This window comes from Corvus kubaryi, unplaced genomic scaffold, assembly GCF_017639235.1.
Source record: "Corvus kubaryi isolate FWS band 111438036 unplaced genomic scaffold, C.kubaryi_AGA036_p1.0 37184, whole genome shotgun sequence".
NCBI classification, from domain to species: domain Eukaryota; kingdom Metazoa; phylum Chordata; class Aves; order Passeriformes; family Corvidae; genus Corvus; species Corvus kubaryi.
Window position 1 is genome coordinate 282883 of NW_024581051.1, and position 22060 is coordinate 304942.

A 22060-nucleotide genomic window follows, 5' to 3' on the forward strand; every position below is an offset into this window, starting at 1 on the left:
GGAAAATGTTCACATACTATAAGCAAAACTAATTTTCCTTCTCTTTGGAAGAAGGATGCACAAGAGAAGTAGCATCAAATGGCTGGAAGATGTTGTAAACTTAGGCTGTGATGTTCTTGCAACATCTTTTGAGTTTCCTAGTAGTAATATTTTGTTCCTCAGAAGTGCGGAAGTCCTTTTAGACAGCTACATCAAAAAACATATCTAGAACTATGTCTTCATGTCAATCCTGCAAGAAAAAAAGAGAAAAAAGAAAAAACCTCTTTGCTTAATGAGACCAATAGTAGTTTATTTGTTTTCTTTCAGTCTGATCAAACGTTTGGATTACTGATAATTTACCTTTAAACACTAAATTTCCATTCAGTTTAATGCTCTACTTTAGAATTTAGGAGATTGAGCATTCTCATTACAGTCATAGTAACAACTTGTCAGTGAAAGTTTGCTAAAAGATTTTTTTTTTGCATGTGTGGCATTGTTTTCTTGTGTGTGATCTTGTGTACTGCAATTTAAATCAACTATCAGCAACATAGCTGTAGTAGTATGTTTCTAAAGAAACTACTGTGGTTTAAAGCAGTTTTGTTAGCTATGCAAACATAAGTTTTAAAATGATAACTCTTGTGTTTCTGAGTTTTGTTTAATAAATTTGGGTCATCAGGAGCATGATTTTGTGTTGATCTTTTACTTAATTTTCAGCAAAACTTGCAAGGATAGATCATGTACAGCATAGCTTGGTATCTACATGTAGGAAAAAGTATGTTCAGCCTGATTTACAGAATGTTTCTGCACATTTAAAACTAAACTAAGAGGCAGTTTATATGAAACCATTTAATATTCCTTATAACTTGTCAAAATCTTCTCTATTCAACCAATTTTAAAGTAGATGTGTGCACTTACAGGATCAAATGGTGGGAGATTAGGTTTGGATATTTAACTCTCTCTAGAAGTTACATGGACAGAGATGAGCTTCCCTGAAGGAGCTGGATGTTATAGTTTTATGTCATTACGGAAACAGTTGTTGACTTGCTCAGCAGCAGAATTGAAGCTGGTCTTATTCCTACTGTGAATGAATAACAGTTCTTCGGGAAGTTTTCAACAGCTTTGTCCTGTACGTGTTTGGGATGCTTTTTCGTGTTTGCATTTATGTTATTTTAAATATGTCCATCATTCCAGATCATGAGAGAGTTCCTTCCCCAAAGGATTAAATGGAACTGGTTCTCTAAAAGCAAAATAAATAAATTGGAGATAGGCCTTGAAAAAAAGAGTTTGTAAAACCTGAACTACTTGAGTTTCATGAGGTTTTTTTGCTTCTGATCCTCATCCTTGTAGAATCATCTCCAGAATAAGAGCAGCTCTTCTGAAAGAATTTGTCGCTTTTTCTCTTTGTAGAATAGCAGCTGCGCCAGAATTCTTCTATTGCCTGCATTATGTCTGGGCATGAATGTGTTTCAGAGGATGAGTGCCAATGTACAGCATTAGTCAGGAGCAGACAATCTGTGTGATGTTTGTTATTTTAAGTACCTGTTTTGATCCATTTAATTCAAATGAAAAGTTGAGAGACAGCCAACTGTCTGTCCACCATTGTGAATAGATTGTTCTAGGTGTAAAACTCTGGGTTCCAAATCATAGCTCGATGTTTAAAATAATTTCTAAGTGTTTTCTTGACATTAATAATTTGAAAGCATCCCACTAGTATGGAGCCTTATATATTGATTTGAGATGTGAGGGGTTTTAAAGATAAGATTTTTTTGGTTGCTGTCCAGTATATTCTTCACAGAGAATGCAGTGACTCATTACCTGAATGATTGACCAAACACTTGGGATGAGAATAAAAAAATTGTTATAACCTATTTATGAAGGATTAAAAAAATTTTTAAATATTTTCCATATATCTATTGAGTTCCCTTGTAATATGCATTGCAAATACAGCCTTTATAACCACCCACCTGAGCAATTCTGTTGTCATGGGTAGAAAGAAAAAAAAGGAAAACCCGGTTTATTTGTCTTAAGCAGGAAGAATGCCTAAGTTTTTCCTGGTGGTTGTTTTGGGTTTGGTTTTCTAACTGATTTAATTTTTTTTTTCATGTATAGCATTGTTGGGTTTTTTTGCTAGTTTAGAATGATTCTTAACTTTGTTGTCTAGGTATGTAGCGCTTGGATAGGAAGTGGGGTTGTAAGTGACCTGAATGATCTTCGCCGAGTTCACAACCTTCTTGTCTCTTCCCTGGATAAAGTGCAAGCAGGAAAAGGATCTTCTAGCCAGCTTTACCGAGAGAGTGCAACTACTATGGAAAAACTTGCGGTTCTGAAAGCCTGGGCTGAGGTAGACGTTGACCATTAAATCTTTAAAAGTTTGAGAACACTTTACAGTGTAACAGCAGCCTCACACCTCATGCTGGCTGCATGCCTTCCTCCTAACCTGTTGCAGTTCTACTCCTGGGATGTTTTAACCTCAATATCTTTCTCTGCCATTCTGTTGATCCATTATTTACAGTGAGGCATGATTGTTGTTTTGCTACACTTTTCTGTATAAAAATATGCACTCATACCCTATCAGATTCTGAATTTCTTCCCATCTTACTGCTCTTAAACTTGAAAAAAAACCCCACAAACAAGAAAACAAAATCTCCTTGCCCCAAAAAACACTAAAAATCAAACAACCATAAAATAGATTGTGGGAAAATATTGCAGTTAGTTGACTATTTAACTAACTAGTTAGTTAACAGTGTCAAGTGTTTATAATTGGCACATTTTTAGGAAGAAAGTGTGGCCTAATTGTTTTAGGAAAGTCCCATTTATGAACCTAAGCGTTATATATATATATACTGGTAGAAATAAAAGAAAGGATGTAAATAAAATGTGGTTGTATTAAAAACCTTTTTTTTCAGTAATTTTCTGGTGAATTGTATCTGTGTGGAATCTGTGGGAAAGGCTGCTGTTTTGCTTTCATTTTAGAATCTCACAGCACATACTTCGACATGTTTTACTTCTAGGTATATGTTGTTGCCATGAAAATTAAGAAAGAAGCAGAAACCAAACCAAAGCGTGTTTTAAAGAGCACAGAGGAGGATGAGGATGATTTTGGTACCGTGGATGAGTTGCCACCAGACAGTTTGATAACACTTGTACAACCTGAACTGCCTGCACTGAGCCGTCTCTGGTTGGCTGCGCTGAAAGATTATGCTCTTTTAACTTTACCAGCTGAATTTGCTACCCAGCTTCCACCAGATGGTATGCACTGAATTTTCTTTTTGTGTTCTGCAAAACAGAAAAAAACCCTGTAGCTGGACATTCAGAATTATTCTATAAATTATTTCACATGCATGTTTTTGTATGCAAGTGATAAATTTCTGCCTGGGCATGTAGTAGCAGTGTTTTTGAACTTGAAGCTTTTTTCCTTCAATTTGCAATGAATATACTCTTTGTTTGAATCACTGAGATCATTAAAACCACATCTTTGTAGAATTAAGAACACTTCTGCACCTCTAATACTTTGGTATCAAATCCAAATGATCTTGTCTGTATGAAAAACTTCACCCCTGAGATTAGAGCAGATACCATTTTACAGTATTTTGTTGAATTAAGAGTGAATGCTCTGTACTAAAAATGCTGCAGGACCTGATGACTGTGCCTGCCTTTCTTGCTCTCTGCTTACTGCTTTATCGAGGCCACTGCACTTGTTCATGAGAGATATTATTACTGCTACTGCACAAGGTGAATTGGAATGTACTGCCATAACAAGTATTACACCTGAATATGTAATCAAGCACATCCAGAATAAATAGACTAATAAATTCAGAGTACATGCTTTTTATCTGTCACTTGTAGAGGATTTCAGAATTTACCTTTGCTCTGTTAATTTAACAGGAGGAGCATTTTACACGCCAGAAACTATTGATACAGCTAGACTGCATTACCGAAACTCCTGGGCTCCCATACTACATGCAGTGGCACTTTGGCTAAACAGTACAGGATTTAATGTGTCAGAGTCAACAGAAGATACTGCTGCAGCAATGCCTAATTCTCAGAAACGTGCTACATCCATTATGTTAAACCAGACACCTGGAACTCCACCCACCACTAAATCTTTGCCAGAGATCAACAAAGACCGAATGCACTTAATTTTGGGTAAGAGTTACAAGTTTAGAATTCAGTAGCAGCATGTTATGGTATGAACCCCTATGAAAATGAGAAAAGATACTTTGCTTGAAGTCTGTGAAGTTTAAAATTCATTGCATGTCTGGACAGTAAAGTTTTGAAAATCTGTGTCTCATCCTCTCTCTTATCTCTCTGCCTCCTGCGTTCTTTGTAGCTTTGACAGAATATTTGTCAGTGTGATTATTGTGATTTATTTAATTGAATAAAATGAGTAGGAACTGTTCTACACTGTAGTATAATGCAGATGATACTAAATGTTATGCTTCAAAGATGCAAAAGCTGTGAGGTTAATTAAAATACACACCCCTATAGAAACACTGTTTAGTACAGACTGATATTTGGCAAGTCACATGGAGTAGCTTTTGCATCAGCTTTTCATCTGTGAGTAGCATTAACTGTTTCCCTTTGTTGTTACCTAACAGCTTTAAGAGGTGGATGTAATCTCTTACTCTGAGGAATGCCAACAGTTGTCTGAGATAAGACATATTTAAATCTGGAATTAAGTGCCATATGTATAAGATGAATATTGCATGATTTTTGGGGCTTAACTTTGTTTCATTTGTCTTTACATTTAAAGGAATTCAAGAAAATAAAACTCAGTTTACAACTGAAGGATTCATATGTCTGACATACAGATAGATCTTTCGAACAAAATATGGATTTCCGTTCAGTATTCTTAAATTGCTTGTTGTTGCTGTGCATTATTTATCCTGCCAAATTTTGGGGAAGACGTGATGCAGAAGAGGAAGTGAATACAATTCTTCTGCATAGACTCTCTTTTAATTAAAAGGAAGAAGAATTGAGAAAAACATCTAGCTTTCTAAACTTGTTAAGAACCTGCTATACTTATAAAAAAATCTTAAAAGAAAACTTGATTTTATTATGATATGAACATTCTTTTTAATTATTGCTCTTTTCAGGTGTTAGTATACAGTTTCTGTGCTCCCCGAGACCTGAAGAGCCTGTAGAGCATGTTACATCTTGCTTACAAGCACTTCATACTTTATTGGATTCCCCTTGTGCCAGGATCCATATTGCAGAGGATCAGGTAATGTATGAGCGTGTTGAAACAATCAGCTTTTTCTATGTCTTCGTCTTTCATCTATGATGATTACAAAAGCTGTAATTATTTTTTGTGTGAGAAAAGTATATATTCATCATAAGCAAGTGACATAACAATTAGGAATTGCTTAGTCCTAATTAATGTTTTTCTATGTATTTTGTTTCACTGCAGCTCCTTGGTGTTGAACTCTTGAGTGTGCTTCACCGACTCCTCCTGACATGGGATCCTCCTTCAGTCCAGCTACTGGTTACAGGAGTTGTCCAGCAGATAGTAAGAGCAGCTCAAGATTATTTGCAGGAAAAAAGGAACACACTAAGTAAGATTCTGAAAACACGGCTTGCTTTGCAGAGTAAATTAGCAACAGGTTTTCATATTGGGAAAGGAACTCAGTTGCATTAGAGTATTGTTACACTGAGGAGGAAAATGCGGTGTATTCCACAGATAATTTTGATTGTGTTCATAATTACCTGCTGATTTCTTAACTCTTGTAAGATACATTTTTTCTTCCTCTGATCATTCTCACTTCACATCATGGTTTTCATTCATTTTTCTGGAGTATGAGTGATGCAAGTTATACCCAGCACCCCCCTTATTATTACCTTGCTCAGTTTCCTTAATGTTTCTCTACTGACTGCCTCCTTAGTATGTAATTTACCTTTTTTCTAAAGTGTGATGGTTTAGCCACTAGTACCAGGGTATTGTGGCGTGTCCCTGGCACAACTGACATTCATGAGGTGAGTGAACTGGTCCTGGAACCAGTATGAAAAGTTGCCTGCCCAGGAGATCTTGCCAGGATGTGGAGCAGACTTGCACCTGGGCTCTTACTTCACTGACATTCAGGGCACTCAGGGCGTGTCAGCAACCAGGAGCTCTGGGAACAGGGTGTGCAACAGGAGCAAGGCAGTTGGCATGGAAGGGCATGCTCATGCTGCCCAGAAGTGCTGCTCAAGACTGTACAGGACTGCTAGAGTCAGCATAACAATGGCAGTGACATACAACAACACGGTCTGCTGACTGAGGGACAATCATCTCTGGTGCATCAGAGGTCTAATGACCAGGTTTCAAATTCAGATGAAAGTGCTGATGTGTCTGTGCTCCAGAGGCTTGTCTGTGCAGCCAGGGCTGGAAGTGACATTGGTCTCACCTGTGAGACATGAAGGAAATGCTTGTGAAGGTGAGCAGACTCTATGGTGTCAGGAAAGGTAAATGGAGAAATGAAATGTTCTCCACAGAGGCCCTGCATGTGCAGGAGTTGAAGTCCTATGTTTCTCAGAAGGAGAGACAGCCATAGGCTATGTGGGAATATGGCCCTGGAGGATGACACTTGCATGACGGTGGCAGCTGCAATGCTGTGACTTCCAGCAACAAAAGGCTCTCTCTCCAGATATCCATTTGGAGAACGCTGTAGAGATCTGTCAAGGGAAGAGGAGCCAGCTGTCCTACTTTGAGAGATCAGAACTGATACCACTGAAAGGAAGTGAAGGGTCATACCAGTCAGGAGCCACAGGCTGCCTAATCAAGAAGGGGAGGCAAATGAAGCCATATTAAACCAACCCAAAGAAGCATTCCAATCAAGCTGTGGGAGCTTCATGAGAGGCTTTTACCATCCAGTCATATGGTGGAAGGGTCACACTGCAGGAGGCTAGCACTCAGAAGTGTACGAGGCACAGACTTTTTCAGTCCAAATGCTGGACAGTCCGAATAAGAGTGGGGCTCAGTGGATTTGCTCTGCACTAATACAGAAGAAATGGTTATGAAGGTTAATGGTAGTTGTGGCTGTACCATCTATATGGTAGTGGAGGTCATAATTTCAAGGGAAAGGCAGAAAATGAGTAGCAGAGCAAAAGCTTTGGCCTTACTTGGCAAACTTTGGCTTGTGCAGGGAGCTTGTAGATGGGATCTTGTAGTAAGCTTTCCTGAAGGGCAAAGGAAAGAGGGATTGTTCATCTTTGGTGACAAAATAAAGCTCATTCAAAATGATCATGGCAGGAGGCTGACTTGGCTGAATAGGAATTTCTGACTGAGCTCAGATGTGACAAGGAAGTGTGTGGATGTTGGAAATGGGGGCAAGCTGCCAAGGAAGACTACTGAAGACTTCCTGGGTATGGAGGAGTGGAACTAGGAAAGGCACAATTTAGCTGGAGCTGAGACTGATGATGAATGTCCAGTGTGACAGGAACACCATTTATAGATATGTTGTCAGCAGAAGAAATTTAGACCTGCTGCTGAATGAATTGGGTGATCTAATGACAAAACACACTAGAGGAAAAACTAAGGCACTATTATCTTGTTTGCTTACTTCTCCTGTGTCTAGTGAGCAAGCTTAGGGGAGAGCAATGCTAGCTGCAGCAGATGAGCATCCAGTTAGGAGCTGCTTACAAAAAAGCTGGCCATACCCTGGAACCAGATGGGACACATCTGAGGGAGCTGGCTGATGACATGCTAAGTTTGTTGCAGTCATCTTTGAAAAGCTGTGGTGCTCAAGAAAGCTTTCCAATGAATGGCAAAAATGAGATGCTGTGACTAACTTTGAGTAAGACGTGAGGTGGGGTTTGAGTGAACTTGCCAGTAAGCCTGCTGTGCTTGTTGAAAGGTTTTGGAGTAAATTTATTCTGAAAGCACTTAGTACATGAAGTAGATAATGCCTCATCACCCTCTGTGATGAAATAACTGGCTTTGGAGGTGGGGTGGTAGATACTGTTTACTTAGACTTTTGCAAGGCTTTTGAGCCAGTACTCTACAATATCGTTGTCAAATTGGAGTGATGTGGACTGAGAAGTAGGAGAATAATTTGTTGGACTGCTGTGCTTGAATGGAGTTCAGTGATTCAAGTCTGACTGGCAGCTGGTTGCAACTGATGTTTTTAGAGATCAGTATTGGGCCTGCTACTGTTAAGCACATAGGACAGGTAGGAAAGAATGTACCCTCAGCAAACTTGTGGGTGATACCAAACTGTGCAAATGGTGGGTGTGCTGGAGGGTAGTGCTGCCTTTTAGAGGAATTCTGAACTGCAGGTCTGAGAACCTGCTTAAGTTCAGTAAAGACAAATGCAAAATTCTGCATTTGGAATGGAGTGTGCACTGGTATAGGCTGGTGGACTAACAGACTGGATAGCAGATTTGCCAGATGAGGAGTTGTGTATGTGAATCTCTTGTGTGAAACCTATGCAATGCTGAAGACTCTGTTACTGGCCTGTGTTAGAAAAGCATGACCAGTGGATTAAGGATATGGTTATGAAGAAGCATCTGGAGCAGTGTCTAGTTCTCTTTGCCCTTCCTCCTCATTCTGAGTAAGACAGATGTTGACTAACGTGAAGGAAGTTCAGTGGAGGTCCTATAAGCTGCTTAGGGAGGTGTAGTGTGTGACCCATGAGGAGAGGCTAAGAGAGCTGAACTTGTTTAGTCTGCAGAAGAGAGGGTTAATATGGGATAGAATAGCAATCCCCCTTCTTAAAGGAGATTTAAAGACAAGGCCAATCCAGAGTCTTCTGAAAGGCAAGTGGTGGCAGGACAAGAGGCAATGGACACAAATTGAGGCAATGGAAATCCAGATGGGATACAAGGAAAAAATTAGTCACTGTGGGAACGGTGAAGCAGTAGAACAGGTGCCCAGGGATGTGACATCTCCATGCTTGGAGATACCCAAAACTTGACCAGCAGTCTGAAAGCTACTTACTGAGGTACTTTTAGTGGCCTCTTCCTTTTAAGAGAGAATCTCCATGTTCGATTATCCCTTTACCATTTCTTTAAAAATCTCACATTAGATGTACTGTTTCCGTCTTTGCTAGGTGAATTAGTTTCCAAGTGGCAACCTGGCAAATAGTTCATTGATACCTGGTTAAGTTGGGTAGGTCTGCCAGATTTTCTATTACCTGAAGTAAAACCCAAGGAATATTCTCTTACTAAGGAAAATTACTATCTTAATCTGGTATGATGTACTGTTGATAAAAAAAGTCCCAACTGATAGCTTTTGCCTGTTTTCCACATAAAAACAGGGAGAAGATTTTGCTGGAACTTGATGAACCAGCACAACAGAAAATGCAGGCTCTGTTTCTTCATATGAATTAATGGAATTGTTTACTGTCAGCCCAGTAAGCTGCATTTTTCAGATTGATGAATGTGATAACAGTAGCAATCATTTAAATTCATAGGAGCTCTATAGGGGTAGTTCAGGCCAGCTCTGACTTACTGAATCTCTGTTGCTGTTTAGTGGGAGAAGGAAAGACTGCAGCTGGCCAAGCTGCCATCAAAAGAGAGACTTTTTGAACTGAATACACTCAAATCATGAACTTACTCGTAGAATCCTACAGTGCTTTTCTGTTCTCTTATTTCATAATCAGTTTAGGCTAGAATAAGATTTTGTCAGGGTGGAACATTTAATTAATAGCTATGAAATTTTTAAAAAAATGTCCTGGCTGTTTATTTGGCATTCACTGCTGTTAATTTTATAATCAGTTTTAAAAGAAGCAAAATCCTTAACTGTAGTTTTATTTTGTGCAAGGCTACTTTTTTTTCTAGTTCTGGATGGATTTTTAGTAAGTATTATTGCAATCACAATACTTCTAAGGCATTGTAAACCCCTTTAAGTCATTCTAACTAAAACATTTATTCTGACATGAGCCATGTTTGGCCTATCTTACTGTACAGCAACTTTTTCTCCTTGATTTTTAACTTCTTTGGGAAGAGTGTGTCATGTAGTCTTTGGTATGGGATTTTAACTGTCTCCTCAGACATTTCTTTCCTTTTTCAGATGAAGATGATAATGAGGAAAAAGAAAATCCTCTTGCTTTAGGAGAGGGAGGTGAGAGTGGTGGTCTTGTGCCCGGGAAATCTCTGGTCTTTGCAGCCATGGAATTGCTCATGTTTATCCTAGTACAACACATGCCCCATCTGAGTTCAAAAGTGTCGGATTCTCCAAGTCACATTGCTGCCAAATCCCACCTCTCTGAGGAGAGTGCTCGTCTCGTGGCTGCCAGCGTTAATATTCTGTCTGACCTGCCTTCCCTGTGTTCTCCAGCAGGTAAGGCATCGTAGCAGAATATGTGCGAGTGATAATTCTAGCGGCAGCACAGTGCGGATATGATGCTGAAAACAAACTGTAAATATATTGCTATGGATGCTTTAAGGGCCATCTGTTGATAAGTATATTTAGGTGATTAACTAAATAAGAATTCAGGCTTTTCCAGTGAGCAGCGTAAAGGAAATTTGATTTTAAATTTGCATGTGTGCTGCCAGTTTGCTGAGGAAATTAGCTTTGTACCCCAAGACACAATCTGATTTTATTGTTGGGTTTTTTTCCCTTTTTTCATGCTTTTGAAACCTTTTGGGCAATTTTAATCATATTGTAAAAGAACACAGACATTTTGAAGATAATTAAATTCCTGAAAAGTTCATGAAAAGCAGCAGCTGTATGAAAAGATAATCCTACTGAGGGAAAAACAGCACAATTCATCTGTGGTACACTTGGGTTTGCAGCCGTTGGCTGTCAGTCGTTCCAAATGTGATTATAAACTAAATGGAGCTTTCTTCTGCCCAGGAAGACTGTCACAAAGGATGTGTGTAAGCTGGGATAATTGCACTGAGTTAAGTTCAGGGGTAAAGGACACAATTACATGGGAGGCTGTGCTCTTTGACTTTTGTTTTTTGGAGAGCAAATAGCTTAAGTTTTGTCTCAAGAATCTTTGGGAAGTTTTACCCACTCATATAGATAAGATGTTTTAGAGTTGGTCCCCTAATGATATGCACTGTAAGTAAGATATTTGGACAAAGTTATGCTCAAAAGACAATATGGCCTGTCTTCCATCAGAAATTTGTGAATTTGTGTCTTGCAATTCTTTAAGGAACAATAGATTTTGAGTTGGAGTCGTGCCCTGTTTCCCTGTTTTTATTTGATTCCTGATTTTTTTTTTTTTTTTTTTTTTAAGAGGGTGATGGGAAAGAGGGTGGGCAAAAGAGGAACAGTATTACTTCTGTGTAGTCTGGAGTGAGGGTGTTACTCCCAGTATTTGGCAAGTGGCCACTGAAAGTAGCTCAGAAAGTACTGTAAGTTTATAGAGATTAGTCTGATAGGGATTTGTTTTTTCCCCTCATTCAGAAGATGTAGCCAGCTCATAGCTGTAGGGAGGCAGGGATAGCACATACACAAATATTTGTGTTAATTGAGCCTTTGGATATAAGGGAAACTGAACAAAAAGAATTCATCACTTCCTGCGATTGGGTGGTTTTTTAAATTTCTTTCTCTTTCTTTAAAATACAAGCATCTTGCAGTCTCCATGGGATAAGATCCTGGGCAATCTGGTCTTAAAGAACGGCTGCTTTGAAAAAGGCGGTTGAACTAGATGACCTCCAGCAGCCCCTTCCTGTCATAATTGTTCTAATTAATGTATTAATCCTCACAGCATTCCCAGAAGTAGGAAAATGGCAGGATTTGTATTTCCACAGATGTGGGAAAATGAAGCATGGAAGAGATATGGAAAGAGACCTGACTGTCTGAAGTGATCCATAGATTGATTTTGCATGCCTAAACCCAACAGCCCTCTTCTTTGAGTCCTGTAGGGGCTTAAAGTCTACATGTGATATTGAAACTCTGACAGCCTTTGTCCAGGATTTGAGACACCCAAACAGCTTCCTTACTTTGCTTCTGGGGCTTGTACCACACACCACCTTACTTGGAACATGCAATAACTTAGTTTGGATACTTGTTTCCAGACCTCCATTTTTTGGTGTTTATAGGTCCCTAGTGATATGCAGATCCTGTTTTAAGATACTTAGCAACCTGGATGACATACCATATATCACATGCCATGTAGGACAAAGCTTTAATAGCTAGATCATCATTCCTGAATGTGACAGCAGCATTTCAATTGTTGGCTTGTATGACTTGGGTTATGATACACTTCAGTAGTACTGATGAATGAATTTGGTGGTAAAATGTTGAAGGACACATATCACTTGTTACCTGAATTGCAGTTTATCTCATCTCCTTTGTCTCCAACCAAATGCATCCATATAGGGAAAGACAGAGAGGTTATCTACCACACTTTAGAAATTCTATTTTATCTTTTTTTTTTCTTTTTTTAGGATGTATGACAATCTTACCCACGATCCTATTTCTGATAACAAGAGTATTGAAAGAAACAGCAGTAAAGTCAGCAGATAATCAGGTCCCACCTCCAGTCACTGCAGCTCTTCAAGGGATAAAAACTATTGTTACTCTTCCAACAGTCAAGACTGATGAAACTCAGAAACAATGGACAGGTCTTATCCGCAGCACTCTGGCATCTATCTTGGAAGACTCTCAGCCTGGTAAGTGGTTTCCAAGTGCAGGAGAGTTAAAATTCAAGAAAAATGGATTTTGCTGTAATGAAAATGTAGGTATGGTATCTGCCTATAACTTCATATAAGACCTGAGTGAGCAAAACTCCTCAGTTGCTTAGTAGATTTTATTGAAGAAAAGCACAACATTGACTTTTACAAAGTAGTTACATCTCAGGAGTTCCCACCAAGTTTTGTCCCTGTTTGGTCTGTTTTCTTGATAGTGTTGATCATAACCTCCAGTTAGAAGTTTTCCCTTTTGCTGTGCATCTGGCAGCCACTGCCTCTCAGGTTTTACTCTGGCACAAGTCATTTAGTCTTAGTGACAGTCAGTGTTAAAGTGAATGAGTGGGAAGACAGCCACAGATAATTGTGGCAAGGTTCATACTGGAGTAGGATACTCAAAATACTGTTAAAAGCTTTCTGGGGTGAGAAAGAAATCCTCTCCCTGGTCAAAAAAATCCCTGTTACTCATCAGCACAATGGTTACTGTGTCTCTTCAGAGAACTGCAGACCACCTCTTACAGTTCACATGCGTGCTTTGCCTTGCCCTTCAAAAAGTGAAAAAGATGTACAGTCTCAGCTGCATAGTTAGCAAAAGAGAGACACAAAGATTTGCCATTTGCATAGTGGTAGTCAGCGAGAAAAACATCCCATTACATTGCCAAGGAGCCATTTGTGGAGAGCGAAGAGAGGCTTGAATGGAGTTACTCATGTGAGAGATGGGGAATGAGTAGGTAATTGCAAATGATTCTGAAATGTCCGAAGGGGGAGGATCACTAGGTTTGTGTTAACCAAGCCAAACTTTTAATTTGATTTGTCACATCAGCTCTCGTTTTCCAGCCTTTAGTTACTGTAGAGATTTCTCAGGCCCTCTTTCCAGAAACATCACTGGCTGTAGGCTTTTTTGGAGACTTCAGAAATTTTTCTTGGTTCCTTGCAAGAGTGTATGTTTTCCTTTCCAATCTTCTGTGAAGTGTGATAGTCACACACACAAAAATCTAAGCAAGGTCCACTGCATTCAATTTCAAACCTCATCATTCAATAAAATTTAAACAATGTAAATATAAAATAATTTAAATAATGTAAGAAAAATTGTCACTTTAAATGCTTGCAGTAGTTTTTTGAAGTGAGGTTTCACATTATGGCTAAGCCAATTGAGTGACTAGCTGACATTTGTGAAGGGCAGTCATGTTGTTTTTCTTTTTTGCTGACTTTATATATGCTGTTTCTTTGTGCCTCTCGGGGAGAGCAGAACCAATGTGGCCAACCAGACCAGCAGAACAGTGCTTTTTATATATATTATAATAGTTGATATATAAATATACATATTTTTGTTCCAATAATTGTGAATTATTGAATGAGATCTGTGAAGACAGAGCTTATACAAGGAAAAAAAAATATGACAATGGCAAATACAGGCTATTTGAAAAGCAGGAAAGGTTAAAGTAGACTGTTCCTAGTGGTGACAGCTGGCTGTCAGATCAACTAGTTTTCTGTGAAACCTCATTTTAAGTAAAAGTTGTTGCCATACTGGACATCTCTTTCTTACTCTGCTGTATCAGCTGAAGATAATAATTTTAAAAAATGAAGTAGATCTTTAACAGGGAAAGGATCTAAAAATATTTTTTCCCCTCTTGTTTACACATTGAAAACAAAAATATGACTTGGTCTGAGAAAGTGTGGATGATGATGTTTGCCTTGATACTTAAGTTTCAGAAAGATTGACTTACTGTATTAAAACAACTGTTAGAATAGAGTTGCTCAGATTTTTGTCAGTCACAGTCAATAATGATACTGTAATAAGTAAATGCATGCGCAGTTGCAAATAATATCAAGTGTATATATTTCCCCTTTGTAAGTTTATCTGTGTTCACTGACTTTTACTAAATAAATGCTAAAGCCTTTTTGGAATAAGCTAGCAGCATATTTGGTTTTGTTTTTCAGAAGCCTCTAAACCTATTCTTGATGAAGTAAGCATACTTACAGCTATTACTCTCTTCCTCTGGTCAGCAAGCCCTGAAATAATTGGAGTGCAGTCTTTACAAAATGGATGTATGAACAGATTCAGAAGTGCATTGAATTCTTCTGATCCTTGGGTAAGATCATGTTATAGGAATGTGGATGATATATGGCTGGCAAAACCTAATTGTGATATATTTAACACATTTCCTGAATGATTTGTGGTGCCTTTACTTCAGGGACAGATACTGCTGTCAAAATAACTAGAATTTTCAACAGTGCATTATTGAAACTCATGAGCAAAATAACCCAAACTAATTGCTTCTAGATAAAGTGTGTTTGTGGCCTTATGCCAGGTTCTTGACTTCAGCTTTTTAAAAGGCAAAACCAGTCTTTGGTATATGAAGTTTTATTAGATGAAAAGTTGGTTACCAGAGAGTGGAGACATTTCTACATTAGCATTGATCTTTTATAATACAAACTAAACCATTTTTTCTGTAGATAAAATTACAGCCCACATTTCTGATCAATTTTACATTGGTGCAAAACCTGTGCTTATTTTACACGTTCATACAAAACTCAGTTTGTGAGCAAAAATACAATTTTGTGGTCACCATCAGAATACCTACAGATCTAATTCATTTGTCTCATGATTTCACTTCTGCCCTTTGGCTTGTCTTTGTGAAATACCTTCTGAATTGTTTTCTCATAAAGAAGAAAGTTAAAAAGTTGTAGACTGACTTGGTTCAGGCAGGCTAATGCACTGTTAAGCTTAACTTTTCCAGCCATGCTTGTATCAGTTTGAATGGGTATACAAATCTGCAGGTGGGAGCTAAGGAGAGAAATCTATAATGTTTCCACAAGCAAACACAGCAGAGATTCCTGAGAAGAAAAACACGCAAAAAGTGCGGATGTGTTTCGGGTCACAGTGGGGCATTTAAAATCCTGTTTAGACTGATAATTCTCTGTAGCAGGGCAGGTGTTTTCCAGCATGAACATAAAATTCAGTTGATTCTGAAGCCTGACTCTGGATGGAAAGCTACTTAGAATTATATTGTGTGAATGGAAATGTCAGTTGTATTAAGCGAAACTTTAATGTCATACTCTCTCTCAGCTCTATATAAACACATGAGCAGGGAGAGAGAAGTACATTGTCGCCCACTACCCTGCTGGAAAGCTGCCCGTCAGCTGGAACTTACCACTATTTTTGTAATGCACAGAGCAAGCTTGGACAGCAGCCAGATGGTGTCCACTCTCCTCACTGATGTGCAGAGCATATACTCTGTAATACTTGTGTTTTCATTCTAGCTTTTTAAATGTAAAATACTCATTGTGGCAGCCAGTAACGAGACACCTGTTTGTAATAAAAGCATGATAGTGATTGTTCTAAGTGCATTGAACTGATTAAGGAGAAAACTCTTCCAAAGAACTGATGCCTTAAAAGAAATACAGGAGTATTTTTGAAACTATTACCACATGAAAAGGTTAAATATCATATATAGTAATAATCAGAAGTCTGGTGAGCTCAATTCCCTTTTGTTCCAACAAGATAACTCAGTTGAGAGACCCAAGTGTTTCAATGCTGTTGGGCAAGTTTTACATGAGAGTGTGCCCGTTTTGCTTTGAAGAAGCCCTGATTTTACCTGACAGAAGTTTCTGTAGACTTCTGTGAATGCACAATAGTCCAAAGTTTTATATTACACAGATCAAAGGAAAAAAGCTTGGATGAAATTCTGCTGTCAGATGCAGTAATAAAACTCTTTCGAAATATGTCTTCATTTAAGAAAAGAGACTTTTACTCCTTATTTCAAAGACTAATCTAATAATCTTTAACAGCTAATAAGGAATTAAGTTTAAAGAAAGGCAGAAAAGGAAGAGAATTATTTGTAATGGTATGGAGAGAGAGAGGTAAAATTTGTTGAAAAGGTCGAAGATGATGGTGAGTAAGGCATTAAGGAAAAATGTTCTTCTGTGGAGCTCTGTTATAAAGCATACAAATGGTATGAGAAGTGTTATTACTTCAGACCTTAAAAATTGAATTGTATAGAAAACCTGCAGCTGTATCCCATTGAATTAACAGTAACATGAGCTGCAAAACTTGTATTTTCTTACCAGTAGTTTTTATGATCTGCGATTTTTATTTCATATTTTTATTTATGTATCTATGTTTCCAGTAATCCCTGGATCTCCACACAGATCGTTTTGTTCAGTAGTACTTCCTCTAGAACATTTCTGTTCAGCATGTGCTCAATAACTCATCCTGTTTGGACTTGAGTGCAGTTAGAAAACATGTACAATGTTCTATCATCATATTTGTTGTGAGGCTTCACCTTTTCAAAAAGTCTGGGTTATTTGTGTGAGGTTTTTGGAGGAAGATCTTCATATGCCCCAAAAAAATGCATTCATAAATTCATCTGAACAAGATCATCAGTGAGTCATTTTCCCAAATCTTGGCTTTAATAATCTCTGCTTTCCACAGAGAGGGAGGAGGGTAAAAAACAAAATAGAAGGAAGACAAGGAGAGCATTCTGTGATCAGCTCACAGTATGGCTACACATTTACTCCTATGCTACTACCAGCACTAGATGGAGAATGAGAAGGAGGGGGGGGACAGGCCTGACACTTTTGGCTACAGCTCTGGCTCGTGTTAGAGCAGTAAGATCACTTTGTTCCAAGTCATTTTTATGAGCTGTGTTGCCTTTCTGGGATTGGAATAGCATATCATGATTTTGAAGATTAATCTACTATTAGAGCTGGTAGTTCTGAGACTTGAAAGATGTAGTTCACTGTGAACTGGTGTGACTGACTTGTATGACATTAACTATGCCTTTATTTTCTCTGAGTTTTTATTGTTACTCCTACTTAGTACTGGCATGTTCTTTCTAATTTGCCTTCCTTTTATTGAATGCTGGGCTAATACTGTTTTACTAGATGGGCTGTGTTGCTACTTCCCTCTTACTTAGTATGTTTCTTTCCCTTTTTTTTTTTTTAATTTTTTTTAATTCTTTTTTAAATTTTTTTTTTTTTTTAATTTTAAATCAGAGATAACCGAGTTTATGAGAATTCCCTGAGTTAACAAATAACCTTGAGGGCAATGTATTTATCTTGATTTGATTAGGTTCAAGCCAAGTGTTACCAGCTTCTGCTTTCTGTGTTCCAACACACCAATCGTGCCCTGTCAACTCCATATATTCATTCCTTGGCCCCTATCATGGTTGAGAAGTTGAAAGCTGTGGAAAGGAGCCGCCCGAACAACAATCTGGAACTTTTAGCAGTCCAGGAAGGAATTAAAGTCCTTGAAACATTGGTTGCCCTTGGTGAGGAGCAGAATAGTAAGTATTTAGGTTTTCTAGAGAAATGAGTAATGCTAAAATAGAATATTGAACATTAGAAATCTTGTAGTTAGGAGCTTGATGGCATAGTCACAAATGGACCGTGTGTGCAACACGCTTTTGTAATTCCAGTGCTAGAACTTTTGTATACATGAACTTGCATAGCATACACAGCATGATACACTGTAGCCTTTGCATTTGTGGTGATGGCAGGAAAAATATGTAAACATGAACTGCACTAATGAGGGATATTTTTTTCTGTTTGGAAATTTGTAATTCATGCTGTTTAAATTTACTTTTTCTCATTGTTAACTTTTATTATTTTAGTAGACTTTTATCAATTTTTTGCATCTACCAGCTCAACAAGTTTTATCTAAAGAGCCCAAGAAATTGAGAAGATACTCTTGTCAAGAGTATCTTGATTGTAGATGAAGCAAGATTCACTAGATAGAATACATTACTTGTAGTTTATCTTAAAGTTAGTTATTCTCCCACCGAAACAATGTGCATTCTGAAGACCTACTGTGCAGACATTTGACTTCAAATGCTGAAAAAGTTCGTTGTAAAAATACTACTATTGGTTTTATGTAGAGTTTTTTTGAGGTTTTCTTGGTTGGTTTTTGTGGGTTTTTTTTTTCCCCCAACATACTCCTTGTTGGAGTTTCTCTTTGTTGATAAGATACTAAATTTCTTGACCCTCACTCTGCTTCTGGCACCGTTGTTTGAAACATGTGAAATGAAAGTGAGAGAGTAACTGAAATGAATGAGGAAACAGAACATCTGATTTTTTGCTGGCTGGAGACAATCACCCCATGAGTATGAATTAGTCAAAACCTTTAAGGGAAAATAATTAATACTCTGGTAATCTAAAAAGTTTGGATAAATGAGTTACCATGCATTTTTAAGTTCTTTGAGCTTAAAATGTACAATTAACAGGTTACACATTTCAAAGGTGTACTTATATCCTTTCTAGATACAAAAATTTGCCTTGTTGCTTAAGTTCAGCTGCTTTTTTTGTTCTCAAGGTCAACCCTTTTGATCCCTTTGCCATTTTGGGCTGTGGCCTTATTAGATCATGCTAGTTGAAGTATAGCTGCCATGCTAGTTTTTGGATCTCCCAGACCAATATAAATAACAGCAGGTAACTATCCCTGACTTTTGTGAACGCTTGCATACTAGTATCAGTTCACTTATGCTTGCTGGGGAGGCTGATACTCAGATTCAACTGAGTAACATTTCTGTCTGCCTGAAAAGTGTTTTGAAATCCTTTAATATGATAGGCACTCTACATCTTACAATCTTTCATCAATGATCTGCAATCAGATGGTGCAAAAGCATCTCAAAATAAGCGTCAGGATCAACATAGCTGTAATGAAAAATAATAGAAATCTGAAACCCAGTCCTGGTAAGAAAGATTTGAGTGATCAAAGCACAGGAAGCCATCTACATTTCAGTTGTTTTAATTTGATAATTTTTGATTACAGTTCCTAATGTCAGTTCTGAAAACAGTATTACCCTTATAAGTCTAGTAAGTGATAAATTTTATTTTGTTTCATTCTCTGATATGGTAATTACGTTTTTTTCTTTCATTTTTAGGAGTGCAGTTGCTTGCCCTTCTCGTTCCCACTCTGATCTCCTATTTACTGAATGAAAATGCCTTTGCTTCTGCATCTACAGCATCTAAGGATCTTCACGAATTTGCACTTCAGAATCTAATGCACATTGGTCCACTTTACCCCCATGCTTTCAAGACAGTAATGGGAGCTGCTCCTGAATTGAAAACACGTCTAGAAACTGCAGTCCGAGCAAGTCAGGCCAGCAAAGCAAAAGCAGCTGCTAGGCAACCACCACCCACAGTACATTCCACCCCAACAATTAAACTGAAAACTAGCTTTTTTTGAATTAGTTTTATTATTTTTGGACCATTAAGTAGTCAGAAGCATTACATTATCCCTGCATACATGTCTAATTTTGTGTAATTTGTATGTGAAAGGCTGTCTAATGGAGCTTTGTGTAATTACTTGAAATCCATGCATTACAAGGGAAGTGGTGTTACTTGTATTTGTATAGATTTTTAGAAAATTGTGATCATATTTATGAATTTCTGTTATAAATTATCCAGCAAAAAATTATTCTGTATCTAAATAGTTTTATTTATTTTTAAAAGCTATCCCAAACCCTCCAGTGGTTTTTGAAATCTGGTGATTGTTATCCTGCCATTGTGCCAACACGCTAACAGTGGGGATGGAGAGAAGAGGAAAAAATGTTATGAAGTACTTACCCTGTACCATGGGGAATTTCAAGTGTAGAAGTACGAATTTTTTCCTTTTAAAAAAAAAGTAGGGAAGGGGATTGTCAGACTTTGTAGACCATTTCAGCTTGCATGAAAAAAAAAAACAAAACCCCATAACAAAAGAATAGGAAATTTTCAGCCTTTCTTAAGGTTAATGATCAAGCATGCTGTCTTAATGAGTTGTCCTTATTTATGTGGTGTATATCTCTTTCAAATCCGTTTCCATGCTTGAAAATGAATAAAGGATGCAAAGAATCTAATCCCCTATCTCTTCTAAGATAAATTTGAAAGAATGCACTGGAAACTGAGTTTATAAAGAGAGCTGCCTGCTATCTGCATTTCTGTAGGTGTAGATTTTGGCCCTTGTAAGGTGCTCTGTGTTTGCAGTCTTCCTGTTCTGCCAGCAACTGGTTGAATATGTGATGAGTCAATGCTCTGCCCTTTGTCCAGACTCACAGGTATTTAACCTTCCTGCTAGATTTTAGTCTCTGCATACATCATACCTGTAGTCCTTGATCAAGTTTACAAGCAGAGGTACTGGAGCACTTTGCACTGTACTGACTCAGGGGGCAGAACACAATTGAGAGTCAGGCTCCTCCAGTTTTTCCTTCCCCTACTAGGCTTTTTTCAAAAGCATTTTGGTCCCCTCACATCTGAGTGTCTGATGTGCAGATTTTGGAGCTTAGAGCTCAGGTGCTGTGCTAACCTTGCAGCGCACAGCCAGGGACTCCCAGTGTCTGTCTGCTGCCAGGCCTCACCCTTCCTATTGGCAGAAGTGTGGAACCATGTATTTTCTTGTGTACACAAGACTGACTTACATGAATTTTTTGACATAGCTGTTGAATTTATGGGCTTTTATAGGGATCTTTCTATACATTTTGCTTTATAGAGAGAAGTCACATAACCAGAGATCTTGACTAGGCCTGCTGAGTTTCATCTCTGATTTTTCTCTGTATACTCTGTAAAAACTGCGTATTTCAGATGCTTCAACTTCAAATATAACAAAGGGATAGTAAATAGAATTGAATATGACTAATATCTGCTTAAAATATTTGTAGATCACTATTTTTGCATAGATACTTGCCTCTAGGCTTTCTATTTTCCTGTAAGACCTTATCTAATATCCCTTGGAGTACCTATGCAAAATGGTCAAGACAATGCTCTTTCACCCTATGGTAGTTGCTGTGTGCAAAATATTTAACATAAACTTAAAAATGCTTTTATTTCACAGTGAATGTTTTAGTACTAAAGTGAGGACACAGCAAGTGGTGCATACTCTAATCTCAATTTTTTTTCCATAAAGATGTTAATTAAGTCTTGTTCCATTGTTCTACAGGAGTAAAGATATGTGCAGAAGTAAAAACAGTGTGCTGTACATGAGAAGGAAAGTAACTTCACTAGTTTTTTCATCTTAGTAGGGGTAGTGGGAATTAAATTGATTGAAATATATCCCTTTCTAATAAGTCTTTCCAGCATTACAAATCTGTATTGCTTAGAAGAAGTTCTGAACCAATTTAACATTGTATTAAGGGAACTCTTCCACTTCAAAATTCAACACAAACATTTTGCAAGTAAAACAGAAAACAAGTTTATAACCTGTTTTGGATTCCCACCCCTCCACCAGGTAGTCTAGGACTGAATGACTTCTTGGAAAGATTTTGTCTATAATTATGTTTTGTTTACCTTAAGTTTTTTCTTAGCACTTTTAAGTTTTGGTTAGACTCTAGTTGACAAAATGTCTGAAAACTCAGAAGGGGGGAGGGAAGTGTAGCAATCAAGCATAACTAAAAATTCAGTAGAACAATAGAAGAAAGTTAGCAGAAGAGAAAATGGCACTAGATAGATGTAGAGGGATAGAGAAGGGAGAGGTTTTTCTTTGTATTTTGTGTGGCTGTCTACAACATGCACAACTCTCGTTTGTATACATCCTTCCCCAGTTTAG

At 37.9% G+C, this 22060-nt stretch overlaps 1 protein-coding gene across 1 annotated transcript in view; it reads left to right on the plus strand.

Annotated features, from left to right (window-relative positions):
* Positions 1-20378, plus strand: part of HEATR5B (HEAT repeat containing 5B) — a 55911-nt gene extending 35533 nt beyond the window's left edge. The window contains exons 27-36 of the mRNA XM_042021992.1: positions 2141-2320; positions 2991-3228; positions 3865-4125; positions 5076-5203; positions 5390-5534; positions 9968-10237; positions 12298-12522; positions 14479-14630; positions 17612-17825; positions 19422-20378. Coding sequence (XP_041877926.1) covers positions 2141-2320; positions 2991-3228; positions 3865-4125; positions 5076-5203; positions 5390-5534; positions 9968-10237; positions 12298-12522; positions 14479-14630; positions 17612-17825; positions 19422-19726 — 2118 coding nt within the window. The 3' untranslated portion in view covers positions 19727-20378. The remainder of the gene's footprint in view (positions 1-2140; positions 2321-2990; positions 3229-3864; positions 4126-5075; positions 5204-5389; positions 5535-9967; positions 10238-12297; positions 12523-14478; positions 14631-17611; positions 17826-19421) is intronic.
* The last annotated feature ends 1682 nt before the right edge of the window (positions 20379-22060 follow it).